Source organism: Ranitomeya imitator, chromosome 6 (genome assembly GCF_032444005.1).
Source record: "Ranitomeya imitator isolate aRanImi1 chromosome 6, aRanImi1.pri, whole genome shotgun sequence".
Lineage (NCBI taxonomy): Eukaryota > Metazoa > Chordata > Amphibia > Anura > Dendrobatidae > Ranitomeya > Ranitomeya imitator.
In genome coordinates, this window is record NC_091287.1 from 521155258 (window position 1) to 521171083 (window position 15826).

Consider the following 15826-nt stretch of genomic DNA (forward strand, 5'->3'; position numbering starts at 1 on the left):
GACTGCAGCTCTCATATACACAGTGTGATGGGCCCGCAGCTCCCTTATACATAGTATGATGGGCCCTGTTATGAATAGGTAATTCAGAACCACAATGGACCTTGAAGTTCAGAGCACACAAGTGACCTGACAAAAACTACAAAACATAGGACGAGCTCTGAGACGTGGGAACTCTGCTGACCGCAATCCCTAAACCTATCAAACCACACTACAGGTAGCCGTGGATTGCGCCTAACGCTCCCTATGCAACTCGGCACAGCCTGAGAAACTAGCTAGACCTGAAGATAGAAAAATAAGCCTACCTTGCCTCAGAGAAATTCCCCAAAGGAAAAGGCAGCCCCCCACATATAATGACTGTGAGTAAGATGAAAACACAAATACAGAGATGAAATAGATTTAGCAAAGTGAGGCCCGACTTACTGAATAGACCGAGGATAGGAAAGATAGCTTTGCGGTCAACACAAAAACCTACAAACAACCACGCAGAGGGGCAAAAAGACCCTCCGCACCGACTAACGGTACGGAGGTGCTCCCTCTGCGTCTCAGAGCTTCCAGCAAGCAAGCAAAACCAAAAAAGCAAGCTGGACAGAAAATATAGCAACAAAAGTAACACAAGCAGAACTTAGCTTATGCTGAGCAGACAGGCCACAGGAACGATCCAGGAGGAAGCAAGACCAATACTAGAACATTGACTGGAGGCCAGGATCAAAGCACTAGGTGGAGTTAAATAGAGCAGCACCTAACGACTTAACCTCATCACCTGAGGAAGGAAACTCAGAAGCCGCAGTACCACTCGTGACCACAGGAGGGAGCTTGATCACAGAATTCACAACAGTACCCCCCCCTTGAGGAGGGGTCACCGAACCCTCACCAGAGCCCCCAGGCCGACCAGGATGAGTCATATGAAAGGCACGAACAAGATCGGCAGCATGGACATCAGAGGCAAAGACACAGGAATTATCTTCCTGACCATAACCCTTCCACTTAATCAGATACTGGAGTTTCCGTCTCGAAACACGAGAATCCAAAATCTTCTCCACTATATACTCCAACTCCCCCTCCACCAAAACCAGGGCAGGAGGATCAACAGATGGAACCACAGGCGCCACGTATCTCCGCAACAATGACCTATGGAATACGTTATGGATGGAAAAAGAATCTGGAAGGGTCAAACAAAAAGACACAGGATTAAGAACCTCAGAAATCCTATACGGACCAATGAAACGAGGCTTAAACTTAGGAGGGGAAACCTTCATAGGAATATAACGAGATGACAACCAAACCAAATCCCCAACACGAAGTCGGGGACCCACACAGCGTCTGCGAATAGCGAAACGTTGAGCCTTCTCCTGGGACAAGGTCAAATTGTCCACTACATGAGTCCAAATCCGCTGCAACCTGTCCACCACAGTATCCACACCAGGACAGTCCGAAGACTCAACCTACCCTGAAGAGAAACGAGGATGGAACCCAGAATTGCAGAAAAACGGTGAAACCAAGGTAGTCGAGCTGGCCCGATTATTAAGAGCGAACTCAGCCAACGGCAAAAAGGACACCCAATCATCCTGATCAGCAGAAACAAAACATCTCAGATATGTTTCCAAGGTCTGATTGGTTCGTTCAGTCTGGCCATTTGTCTGAGGATGGAAAGCCGAGGAAAAAGACAAATCAATGCCCATCCTAGCACAAAAGGCTCGCCAAAACCTCGAAACAAACTGGGAACCTCTGTCAGAAACGATGTTCTCTGGAATGCCATGTAAACGAACCACATGCTGGAAGAACAATGGCACCAAATCAGAGGAGGAAGGTAATTTAGACAAGGGTACCAAATGGATCATCTTAGAGAAGCGATCACAAACTACCCAAATGACCGACATTTTTTGAGAGACGGGGAGATCCGAAATAAAATCCATAGAGATATGTGTCCAAGGCCTCTTCGGGATCGGCAAGGGCAAAAGCAACCCACTGGCACGAGAACAGCAGGGCTTAGCCCGAGCACAAATCCCACAGGACTGCACAAAAGAACGCACATCCCGCGACAGAGACGGCCACCAAAAGGATCTAGCCACCAAATCTCTGGTACCAAAGATTCCAGGATGACCAGCCAACACTGAACAATGAACCTCAGAGATAACTTTATTCGTCCACCTATCAGGGACAAACAGTTTCTCTGCTGGGCAACGATCAGGTTTATTAGCCTGAAATTTTTGCAGCACCCGCCGCAAATCAGGGGAGATGGCAGACACAATTACTCCCTCTTTGAGAATACCCGCCGGCTCAGGCAAACCTGGAGAGTCGGGCACAAAACTCCTAGACAGGGCATCCGCCTTTACATTTTTAGAGCCCGGAAGGTACGAAACCACAAAGTCAAAACGGGAGAAAAACAGCGACCAACGAGCCTGTCTAGGATTCAACCGTTTGGCAGACTCGAGATAAGTCAAATTCTTGTGATCAGTCAAGACCACCACTCGATGCTTAGCTCCTTCAAGCCAATGACGCCACTCCTCGAATGCCCACTTCATGGCCAGCAACTCTCGATTGCCCACATCATAATTTCGCTCAGCAGGCGAAAACTTCCTGGAAAAGAAGGCGCATGGCTTCATCACCGAGCTATCAGCACCTCTTTGCGACAAAACAGCCCCCGCTCCAATTTCAGAAGCATCAACCTCAACCTGGTACAGAAGCGAAACATCTGGTTGACACAACACAGGGGCAGAAGAAAAACGACGCTTTAACTCTTGAAAAGCTTCCACAGCAGCAGAAGACCAATTGACCACATCAGCACCCTTCTTGGTCAAATCGGTCAATGGTTTAGCAATACTAGAAAAATTACAGATGAAGCGACGATAAAAATTAGCAAAGCCAAGGAACTTTTGCAGACTCTTCAGAGATGTCGGCTGAGTCCAATCATAAATGGCCTGGACCTTAACAGGGTCCATCTCGATGGTAGAAGGGGAAAAAATGAACCCCAAAAATGAAACCTTCTGAACACCAAAGAGACACTTTGATCCCTTCACAAACAAAGAATTAGCACGCAGGACCTGGAACACCATTCTGACCTGCTTCACATGAGACTCCCAATCATCCGAGAAGACCAAAATATCATCCAAGTATACAATCAGGAATTTATCCAGGTACTCTCGGAAGATGTCATGCATAAAGGACTGAAATACTGATGGAGCATTGGCAAGTCCGAATGGCATAACTAGGTACTCAAAATGGCCCTCGGGCGTATTAAATGCAGTTTTCCATTCATCGCCCCGTTTAATACGCACAAGATTATATGCACCACGAAGATCTATCTTGGTGAACCAACTAGCCCCCTTAATCCGAGCAAACAAATCAGATAGCAGCGGCAAGGGGTACTGAAATTTGACCGTGATTTTATTTAGAAGGCGGTAATCAATACAAGGTCTCAGCGAACCATCCTTCTTGGCCACAAAAAAGAACCCTGCTCCCAATGGCGATAACGACGGGCGAATATGACCCTTCTCCAAGGATTCTTTTACGTAACTCCGCATAGCGGCGTGCTCAGGTACAGATAAATTAAACAGTCGACCCTTAGGAAACTTACTGCCAGGAATCAACTCGATAGCACAATCACAATCCCTATGCGGCTGTAGGGCATTGGACTTGGGCTCATCGAATACATCCCGGTAACCAGACAAGAACTCTGGGACCTCAGAAGGGGTGGATGATGAGATAGACAGAAATGGAACATCACCATGTACCCCCTGACAACCCCAGCTGGACACAGACATTGATTTCCAATCTAATACTGGGTTATGGACTTGTAGCCATGGCAACCCCAACACGACCACATCATGCAGATTTTGCAACACCAGAAAGCGAATATCCTCCTGGTGCGCAGGAGCCATGCACATGGTCAGCTGGGTCCAATGCTGAGGCTTATTCTTGGCCAAAGGCGTAGCATCAATTCCTTTCAATGGAATAAGACACTGCAAGGGCTCCAAGACAAACCCACAGCGCCTAGCAAACTCCAAGTCCATCAAATTCAGGGCAGCGCCTGAATCCACAAATGCCATAACAGAATAGGAAGACAAAGAGCAGATCAAAGTAACGGACAAAAGAAATTTCGACTGTACCGTACCAATGGTGGCAGACTTAGCGAACCGCTTAGTGCGCTTAGGACAATCGGAGATGGCATGAGTGGAATCACCACAGTAGAAACACAGACCATTCTGATGTCTGTGTTCTTGCCTTTCAGCTCTGGTCAAAGTCCTATCGCACTGCATAGGCTCAGGTTTATGCTCAGATAATACCGCCAAATGGTGCACAGATTTACGCTCACGCAAGCGTCGACCGATCTGAATGGCCAAAGACATAGACTCATTCAGACCAGCAGGCATAGGAAATCCCACCATGACATCCTTAAGGGCTTTAGAGAGACCCTTTCTGAAGATTGCTGCCAAAGCACATTCATTCCATTGAGTGAGCACAGAACACTTTCTAAACTTCTGACAATAAATCTCTATCTCATCCTGACCCTGACACAGAGCCAGCAAATTTTTCTCTGCCTGATCCACTGAATTAGGTTCATCGTACAGTAATCCGAGCGCCAGAAAAAACGCATCAATATTACATAATGCAGGATCTCCTGGCGCAAGGGAAAATGCCCAGTCTTGAGGGTCGCCACGTAATAAAGAAATAATGATCTTAACTTGTTGAACTGGGTCACCAGAGGAGCGAGGTTTCAACGCCAGAAACAGTTTGCAATTATTTTTGAAACTCAGAAATTTAGCTCTATCTCCAGAAAACAAATCAGGAATAGGAATTCTTGGTTCTAACATAGAATTCTGAGCCACAAAGTCTTGAATATTTTGTACTCTTGCAGTGAGAAGATCCACACCTGAAGACAGACCTTTAATGTCCATCACCACACCTGTGTCCTGAACCACCCAAATGTCTAGGGGGAAAAAAAGGCAAAACACAGTGCAAAGAAAAAAAAAATGGTCTCAGAACTTCTTTTTTCCCTCTATTGAGAAGCATAGTACTTTGGGCCTCCAGTACTGTTATGAATAGGTAATTCAGAACCACAATGGACCTTGAAGTTCAGAGCACACAAGTGACCTGACAAAAACCACAAAACATAGGACGAGCTCTGAGACGTGGGAACTCTGCTGACCGCAATCCCTAAACCTATCAAACCACACTAGAGGTAGCCGTGGATTGCGCCTAACGCTCCCTATGCAACTCGGCACAGCCTGAGAAACTAGCTAGACCTGAAGATAGAAAAATAAGCCTACCTTGCCTCAGAGAAATTCCCCAAAGGAAAAGGCAGCCCCCCACATATAATGACTGTGAGTAAGATGAAAACACAAACACAGAGATGAAATAGATTTAGCAAAGTGAGGCCCGACTTACTGAATAGACCGAGGATAGGAAAGATAGCTTTGCGGTCAACACAAAAACCTACAAACAACCACCCAGAGGGGCAAAAAGACCCTCCGCACTGACTAACGGTACGGAGGTGCTCCCTCTGCGTCTCAGAGCTTCCAGCAAGCAAGCAAAACCAAAAAAGCAAGCTGGACAGAAAATATAGCAACAAAAGTAACACAAGCAGAACTTAGCTTATGCTGAGCAGACAGGCCACAGGAACGATCCAGGAGGAAGCAAGACCAATACTAGAACATTGACTGGAGGCCAGGATCAAAGCACTAGGTGGAGTTAAATAGAGCAGCACCTAACGACTTAACCTCATCACCTGAGGAAGGAAACTCAGAAGCCACAGTACCACTCGTGACCACAGGAGGGAGCTTGATCACAGAATTCACAACAGGGCCCGCAGCTCCCTTATACATAGTATGATGGGCCCGCAGCTCCCTTATACATAGTATGATGGGCCCGCAGCTCCCTTATACACAGTGTGATGGGCCTGCAGCTCCCATATACACATTATGATGGACTCACAGCTCCTTGTCATGATTTGAATGTCCCGGTCATTTACTCATCCTCCGGAGTATTCACTATTTTGTGGCACTGCTGCAGTCCCGCGGCTTAAACTTCTGAGTGCAGCTTCTGACTGGCCGGAAGTTAGAAGCTATGTCACAAGCGCTCAATGTTAGACTATGAGGCTATGTGCACTTGTTACGGATTTGTGTGCGGAATTACCGCGGATTTCCTGTGTTTTTTGTGCAGATTTCACCTGCGTTTCACCACTTGCGGATTCCTATACAGGAGCAGGTGTAAAACGCTGCGGAATCCAGAAAAATAATTGACATGCTACGGAAAATACAACGCAGCGTTTCCGCGCGGTATTTTCCGCACCATGTGCACTGCGGATTTGGTTTTCCATAGGTTTACATGGCATTGTAAACCAGATGGAAAACTGCTGCGAATCCACAGTGGCCAATCCACACCATGTGCACATAGCCTGAGAGTGAGAAAGAGGCCAGAACGAGGCTCCCACAGACTGACATTGATTAGTGACCTCTGCGCTGCCCCATAAAACACTGGGGCAGCGGCAGGTCACAAACTGCAGGAGACGGAGCCGAGCAGAGACAAAAACAGATGAAAACGCCAGAAGGTGAGTATCAGACAGAGAGCAGGGGACGTGGATTTTCAGCACCGCCCCAGCAATGAAATAAAAAATAATGCTGGAGTGGTGCTGTAAATGTGACACAGCTCTTGGTTACTATATCAAAAGCCCCCCCCCCCTCCCAATATCCAGCCTCCATCCGATCTCCAGCCTCCCAAGACAGCAAATATTACATGTGATGGAGTATATATAACAAAACATTATAATATTCAGCCCCAGTGACCTGTCCCCCCTCCCCCACTTCAGCCCCAATACCAGTGAGGCTTATTATAAGACCTAATATGTAAATATAATAAGCCCCCTACCTCCACCCACACAACTATCTATATACATAATTGTCTAAGGGTCACTTCTGTCTGTCTGTCTGTCCTTCTGTCACGGTTATTCGTTCGCTGATTGGTCTCGGCAGCTGCCTGTCATGGCTGCCGTGACCAATCAGCGACGCGCAATGTCCAGAAGAAAATGGCCGCTCTTTACTCCCCGCACTGACTGCCCGGCGCCCGCATACTCCCCTCCGCTCACACAGGGTTAATGCCCGCGGTAACGGACCGCGTTATGGCGCAGGTAACGCACTCCGTTACAGCTGCTATTAACCCTGTGTGACCAAGTTTTTTACTATTGACGCGGCCTATGCAGCGCCAATAGTAAAAACATCTAAGGTTAAAAATAATAAAAAAAATAAAAAACGATTACATACTCACCTACGCCGTCTTTCCCGCACCGCGCGATACAACCGCCACATTCCATTGCCACAGATCGTCTGGCAGAAGGACCTGCCATGACATCACGGTCATGTGATCGCGACGTCATCATAGGCCCTGCGCGCCTGCGTGAGCAGGCTGGGACCGGAAGCTGCCGCCTGTGCAAGGTTCTACAAGGGGCCCTCGGATCACCAGGTGAGTATGTGTATTTTTTTTTTTTTTAACCGGTGACATACCTGGCTAGGCAATATACTATGTGACTGGGCAATATCCTACGTGGCTGGGCAATATACTACGTGACTGGGCAATATACTACGTGACTGGGCAATATACTACGTGACTGGGCAATATACTACGTGGCTGGGCAATATACTACGTGGCTGGGCAATATACTACGTGGCTGGGCAATATACTACGTGGCTGGGCAATATACTTCGTGACTGGGCAATATCCTACGTGGCTGGGCAATATACTACGTGACTGTGCAATATACTACGTGGGCTGTGCAATATACTACATGACTGGGCAATATACTACGTTGCTGGGCAATATACTACGTGACTGGGCAATATACTACGTGACTGGGCAATATACTACGTGGCTGGACAATATACTACATGGCTGCGCAATATACTACGTGGCTGGGCAATATACTACATGGGCTGTGCAATATACTACGTGGGCTGTGCAATATACTACATGACTGGGCAATATACTACATTGCTGGGCAATATACTACGTGACTGGGCAATATACTACGTGACTGGGCAATATACTACGTGGCTGCGCCATACACTACGTGACTGGGCAATATACTACGTGGCTGCGCAATATACGACGTGACTGGGCAATATACTACGTGACTGGGCAATATACTACGTGGATGCGCAATATACTACGTGACTGGGCAATATACTACGTGGCTGGGCAATATACTACGTGACTGGGCAATATACTACGTGGCTGCGCAATATACTACGTGACTGGGCAATATACTACGTGACTAGGCAATATACTACGTGGCTGCGCAATATACTACGTGACTGGGCAATATACTATGTGGCTGCGCAATATACTACGTGACTGGGCAATATACTACGTGACTGGGCAATATAATATGTGGCCGGGCAATATACTACGTGGCTGCGCAATATACTACGTGGCTGCGCAATATAATACGTGACTGGGCAATATACTATGTGGCCGGGCAATATACTACGTGGCTGCGCAATATACTACGTGGCTGCGCAATATACTACGTGACTGGGCAATATACTATGAGGCTGCGCAATATACTACGTGACTGGGTAATATACTACGTGACTGGGCAATATAATATGTGGCCGGGCAATATACTACGTGGCTGCGCAATATACTACGTGGCTGCGCAATATAATACGTGACTGGGCAATATACTATGTGGCTGCGCAATATACTACGTGACTGGGCAATATACTACGTGACTGGGCAATATAATATGTGGCCGGGCAATATACTACGTGGCTGCGCAATATACTACGTGGCTGCGCAATATAATACGTGACTGGGCAATATACTACGTGGCTGCGCAATATACTACGTGGCTGGGCAATATACTACGTGGCTAGGCAATATACTACGTGGCTGCGCCATATTCTACGTGGCTGGGCAATATACTACGTGGCTCTGTGCTGTATACTACGTGGCTGGGCAATATACTACGTGGCTGCGCAATATACTACGTGGCTGGGCAATATACTACATCACTGGGCAATATACTATGTGGCTGGGCAATATACTACATCACTGGGCAATATACTACGTGGCTGCGCAATATACTACATGGCTGGGCAATATAATACGTCGCTAGGCAATATACTACATCACTGTGCAATATACTACGTGGCTGGGCAATATACTACGTGACTGGGCAATATACTACGTGGCTGGGCAATATACTACATGACTGGGCAATATACTACGTGGCTGGGCAATATACTACGTGGCTGGGCAATATACTACGTGGCTGGGCAATATACTATGTGGCTGCGTAATATACTACGTGGCTGGGCAATATAGTACGTGGCTGGGCAATATACTACGTGACTGGGCAATATACTACGTGGGCTGGGCAATATACTACGTGGGCTGGGCAATATACTACATCACTGGGCAATATACTACGTGGCTGCGCAATATACTACATGGCTGGGCAATATACTACATCACTGGGCAATATACTACGTGGCTGCGCAATATACTACATGGCTGGGCAATATACTACGTCGCTAGGCAATATACTACATCACTGTGCAATATACTACGTGGCTGGGCAATATACTACGTGACTGGGCAATATACTACGTGGCTGGGCAATATACTACATGACTGGGCAATATACTACGTGGCTGGGCAATATACTACGTGGCTGGGCAATATACTACGTCGCTGGGCAATATACTACGTGGCTGCGCAATATACTACGTGGCTGGGCAATATACTACGTCGCTAGGCAATATACTACATCACTGTGCAATATACTACGTGGCTGGGCAATATACTACGTGGCTGCGCAATATTCTACGTGGCTGGGCAATATACTACGTGGCTGGGCAATATACTATGTCGCTGGGCAATATACTACGTGGCTGCGCAATATACTACGTGGCTGGGCAATATACTACGCGGCTGGGCAATATACGTCGCTAGGCAATATACTACATCACTGTGCAATATACTACTTGGCTGGGCAATATACTACGTGGCTGCGCAATATAGTACGTGGCTGGGCAATATAGTACGTGGCTGGGCAATATACTACGTGACTGGGCAATATACTACGTGGGCTGGGCAATATACTACGTGACTGGGCAATATACTACGTGACTGGGCAATATACTAAGTGGCTGGGCAATATACTACGTGGCTGGGCAATATACTACGTGGCTGGGCAATATACTACGTGGCTGGGCAATATACTACGTGACTGGGCAATATACTACGTGGCTGGGCAATATACTACATGACTGGGCAATATACTACGTGACTGGGCAATATACTATGTGGCTGGGCAATATACTACGTGACTGGGCAATATACTATGTGGCTGGGCAATATACTACGTGACTGGGCAATATACTATGTGGCTGGGCAATATACTACGTGACTGGGCAATATACTATGTGACTGGGCAATATACTACGTGACTGGGCAATATACTATGTGGCTGGGCAATATACTATGTGGCTGGGCAATATACTATGTGGCTGGGCAATATACTACGTGACTGGGCAATATACTATGTGGCTGGGCAATATACTACGTGGCTGGGCAATATACTATGTGACTGGGCAATATACTACGTGGCTGGGCAATATACTATGTGGCTGGGCAATATACTATGTGGCTGGGCAATATACTATGTGGCTGGGCAATATACTATGTGGCTGGGCAATATACTACGTGGCTGGGCAATATACTACGTGGGCTGGGCAATACTCTACGTGGACATGCATATTCTAGAATACCCGATGCGTTAGAATCGGGCCAACATCTAGTTAGATAATACTCCAAGAAATGAAATACAGCAGGCCCCTACAGCGCCACCCACCCCCACTACCCTACCTCGGCTGCCCCTCTCACCCTCACCCCACAGTAACATACTAATATCATGTGCAGTGTCTTGTGCTTTATTTAAAAGAAGGAACATTCCACTTCCACAGCAGCCCTTACATGTATGATCATGTCCGTCCTGACTCCGGTCCCTCAGTTTGCCTTGGTCCAGGTGGCAGGCTGGGCACTATCTGGGCTCTGTCCTGGCACAATAAGAGATGCTGCTGCTGACTAGGACCTGAGGAGAGTGTGGACCAATAGGAGCAGACCTGGGGCGGAGCTATCTGCAGCACTGCCAGCCTGTCACATACTAGGAGGTTACAGCGCTCCAGCCCTCACCGTGCGCTCGCAGGGAGACTGCTATTGGCTGCTGTGCAGCCGTAGTGTTTACATATGGGTGTATGGTCAGTGGTGAGAACTGGAAGCTGCAATACGTCCCCACACCTGTACCCGTGGGTGGCAGTGTAACACATATAAGGAGCCTTCAGAGCAGCTGCAATTTCTGAAGCTCTATCACTACTGACTGCCGGGGACTGAGATCAGCACGAGGAGCCGGCTCAGCCAATTAAAAAGGCGGGCTGTCTGAGGGCGGAGTTACACCGATGGGCGGGGCTACAGTTGTGAGCGGAGACTGTGACTCCGCGGGGACGGAGATCAGTACGAGGAGGCGGGGCTGGATGTCGGAGGGCGGAGTTACACCGTTGGGCGGAGCTACAGTTGTCAGCGGAGACCGTGACTCCGCGGGGACGGAGATCAGTACGAGGAGGCGGGGCTGGATGTCGGAGGGCGGAGTTACAGTTGTGAGCGGAGACTGTGACTGCGCGGGGACGGAGATCAGTACGAGGAGCCGGGGCTGGATGTCGGAGGGCGGAGTTACACCGTTGGGCGGAGCTACAGTTGTCAGCGGAGACCGTGACTCCGCGGGGACGGAGATCAGTACGAGGAGCCGGGTCTGTTTGTCGGAGGGCAGTTATGGAGGTCTTCAGCTCAGCTCATGTCCGCCAGTTACTGCACAACAAGTTCGTCGTTGTCCTCGGAGACTCCATCCAGAGATCAGTGTATAAAGATCTGGTGAAGTTTCTGCAAACTGACAACTTTCTCTCCGATGCTCAACTGAGACGGAAGGGGGAATTCAGTTTTGAGAATGACTCCCTGGTAGAGGGCGGCCAAATGAATAAAATGCACAATGGGACCACGTTCAGAGAAGTGCGGCAGTACCGGAGCGGCCACCATCTTGTCCGCTTCTACTTCTTGACCCGCGTCTACTCTGCTTACCTGGAGAGCATTCTGGCAGATTTCCAGAGCGGCCCCCAACCAGACGTGCTGATCCTAAATTCCTGCATCTGGGATCTCGATAGGTACACTGACCAACGACTGGAGGACTACAAGACCAACCTGGAACGCCTGTTTCAGCGCCTCAAGGAGGTTCTGAGCCCCCAGTGCCTCATCATCTGGAACACGACCATGCCTGCTGGATACAGGAATAGTGAAGTCCCGGAGAACTCTGCACACAACCTGCGGGAGAACGTAATACAGGGGAACTTCTTCAGCGCCACTGTGGCCGATTTCCACACGCTGGACATGCTGGACATGCACTACCACTTCCGCAGCGACCTGCATCTCCGATGCCGTGACGGCGTCCACTGGAACCCTGTGGCACATCGGAAGTACACCCAGATCCTGCTCACCCACATTGCAGCGTCCTGGGGCATTGAGCTGCCGAAGGGTGTGATGCCAGAAGCTTCTCCGCTTCACGCTGCTTCTACAGAGGACCATAAGCCTGTCCAATAGCTGACTGCTAATACACCCATGTAGGGCTTTAGAAATTAAAATGGAAATAAATATGATGAAATCCACACATTTGTCGTGTCAATATCACAAAATACCCTAAAACTGAAGTCTGCAGATCGGTGATCCTGGGGTACCTATACTCTCCGAGTTTGGTGTGTTTGATAGGCACTTTTTCTTTGACTCTGCTAATTCTGGGCCTTCTGGCTATGTTTTCTGAGGTATCTGATTGCCAATCAGAGCAATCTGTAATATTTCACCATTGAAAATTAGTGAAATATTACAATCCAGCCATGGCCGATGCTGCAATAGCATCGGCCATGGCTGGAGACCCCGATCTGGCCCCCCCAATGACTGACGGCGGCGATCTGAAGCCACCGTCACTGTTCCCTACCCCTCTGATCTGTCCGCCGCTGCACTCCTCTCCCCTCCGCCCCTCCCCTCTGCCCCCCCCCCCCCCAGCTGTCCGATTGCACCCCCCAATACTTACCTAGTCCCGGTGTCCTCAGTCTTCTCGCATGGGCGCCACCATCTTGGAAAATGGCGGGCGCATGCGCAGTGCACCTGCCGAATCTGCCGGCCGGCAGATTCTTTACTGTACATTTTGATCGCTGTGATAGCTTCTATCACAGCGATCAAAATAAAAAAAATTGTAAATAAACCCTCCCCTTTATCCCCCCCATAGGTAGGGAAAATAATAAAATATAGAAAATATATTTATTTTTGTTTTTCCGTTAGGGTTGCACTTAGGGTTAGGGTTGCACTTAAGGTTAGGGTTGCACTTAGGGTTAGGGTTGCACTTAGGGCTAGGGTTGCACTTAGAGATAGGGTTGCACTTAGGGTTAGGGTTGCACTTAGGGATAGAGTTGCACTTAGGGTTAGGGTTGCACTTAGGGTTAGGGTTGCACTTAGGGCTAGGGTTGCACTTAGGGTTGCACTTAGGGTTAGGGTTGCACTTAGGGATAGGTTTGCACTTAAGGTTGCACTTAGGGCTAGGGTTGCACTTAGGGTTAGGGTTGTACTTAGGGTTAGGGTTGCACTTAGAGATAGGGTTGCACTTAGAGATAGGGTTGCACTTAGGGTTAGGGTTGCACTTAGGGATAGGGTTGCACTTAGGGTTAGGGTTGCACTTAGGGTTAGGGTTGCACTTAGGGCTAGGGTTGCACTTAGGGCTAGGGTTGCACTTAGGGCTAGGGTTGCACTTAGGGCTAGTGTTGCACTTAGGGTTAGGGTTGCACTTAGGGTTAGGGTTGCACTTAGGGTTAGGGTTGCACTTAGGGATAGAGTTGCACTTAGGGTTAGGGTTGCACTTAGGGTTAGGGTTGCACTTAGGGCTAGGGTTGCACTTAGGGTTAGGGTTGCACTTAGGGATAGGTTTGCACTTAAGGTTGCACTTAGGGCTAGGGTTGCACTTAGGGTTAGGGTTGTACTTAGGGTTAGGGTTGCACTTAGAGATAGGGTTTCACTTAGAGATAGGGTTGCACTTAGGGTAAGGGTTGCACTTAGGGACAGGGTTGCACTTAGGGACAGGGTTGCACTTAGGGTTAGGGTTGCACTTAGGGTTAGGGTTGCACTTAGGGCTAGGGTTGCACTTAGGGCTAGGGTTGCACTTAGGGCTAGGGTTGCACTTAGGGCTAGTGTTGCACTTAGGGTTAGGGTTGCACTTAGGGTTAGGGTTGCACTTAGGGTTGCACTTAGAGATAGGGTTGCACTTAGGGTTAGGGTTGCACTTAGGGCTAGTGTTGCACTTAGGGCTAGGGTTGCACTTAGGGCTAGGGTTGCACTTAGGGTTGCACTTAGGGTTAGGGTTGCACTAAGGGCTAGGGTTGCACTTAGGGCTAGGGTTGCACTTAGGGCTAGGGTTGCACTTAGGGCTAGTGTTGCACTTAGGGTTAGGGTTGCACTTAGGGTTAGGGTTGCACTTAGAGATAGGGTTGCACTTAGGGTTAGGGTTGCACTTAGGGCTAGGGTTGCACCTAGGGCTAGGGTTGCACTTAGGGCTAGGGTTGCACTTAGGGTTAGGGTTGCACTTAGGGTTAGGGTTGCACTTAGGGTTAGGGTTGCACTTAGGGATAGGGTTGCACTTAGGGTTAGGGTTGCACTTAGGGATAGGGTTGCACTTAGGGTTAGGGTTGCACTTAGGGTTAAGGGTTGCACTTAGGGTTAGGGTTGCACTTAGGGATAGGGTTGCACTTAGAGATAGGGTTGCACTTTGAGATAGGGTTGCACTTAGGGTTAGGGTTACACTTAGGGTTAGGGTTGCACTTAGGGCTAGGGTTGCACTTAGGGCTAGGGTTGCACTTAGGGTTGCACTTAGAGATAGGGTTGCACTTAGGGTTAGGGTTGCACTTAGGGCTAGGGTTGCACTTAGGGCTAGGGTTGCACTTAGGGCTAGAGTTAGAATTAGGGTTAGAATTAGGGTTACAATTAGGGTTAGGATTAGGGCTAGGGTTGGAATTAGGGTTAGAATTAGGTTATGTGCACACGGTGCGGATTTGGCTGCGGATCTGCAGCGGATTGGTCGCTGCGGATTCGTAGCAGTTTTCCATCACGTTTACAGTACTACGTAAACCTATGGAAAACCAAATCCGCTGTGCCCATGGTGCGGAAAGTACAGCGCGGAAACGCTGCATTGTATTTTCTGCAGCATGTCAATTCTTTGTGCAGATTCCGCAGCGTTTTACACCTGCTCCATAATAGGAATCCGCAGGTGAAATCCACACAAAAAACACTGGAAATCCGCAGTAAATCCGCAGGTAAAGCGCAGTGCGTTTTACCTGCAGATTTTTCAAAAACGGTGCGGAAAAATCCCCACACAAATCCGCAACGTGGGCACATAGCCTTAGGGTTAGGGCTGGAATTAGAGTTAGGGTTGGAATTAGGGTTAAGACTAGGGTTAGGGGTGTGTTGGGGTTAGGGTTGTGGTTAAGGTTGGGATTAGGGTTAGGGGTGTGTTGGGGTTAATGTTGAAGTTAGAATTTAGGGATTTCCACTGTTCAGGCACATCAGGGGGTCTCCAAACGCGACATGGTGCCACCGTTGATTCCAGCTAATCTTGCGTTGAAAAAGTCAAATGGTGCTCCCTTTCGAGCCCCGACGTGCGCTCAAACAGTGGTTTACCCCCACATATGGGGTATTAACGTACTCAGGAGAAACTGGACAACAACTTTTGTGGTCCAATGTCTCT

The 15826-nt window shown here is 48.6% G+C and overlaps 1 protein-coding gene across 1 annotated transcript; it reads left to right on the forward strand.

The window, feature by feature from the left end:
• The first annotated feature begins 11823 nt into the window (after positions 1 to 11823).
• On the forward strand, positions 11824 to 12642 carry LOC138643444 (PC-esterase domain-containing protein 1A-like). The gene has a single exon (XM_069732354.1). The coding sequence runs from the start codon at positions 11824 to 11826 to the stop codon at positions 12640 to 12642; it is 819 nt and encodes a 272-aa protein (XP_069588455.1).
• Positions 12643 to 15826: the final 3184 nt, after the last annotated feature.

Coding starts and splice junctions, on each gene's coding strand:
- LOC138643444 (XM_069732354.1), top strand. CDS start 11,824: ATGGAGGTCTTCAGCTCAGCTCATGTCCGCCAGTTACTGCACAACAAG.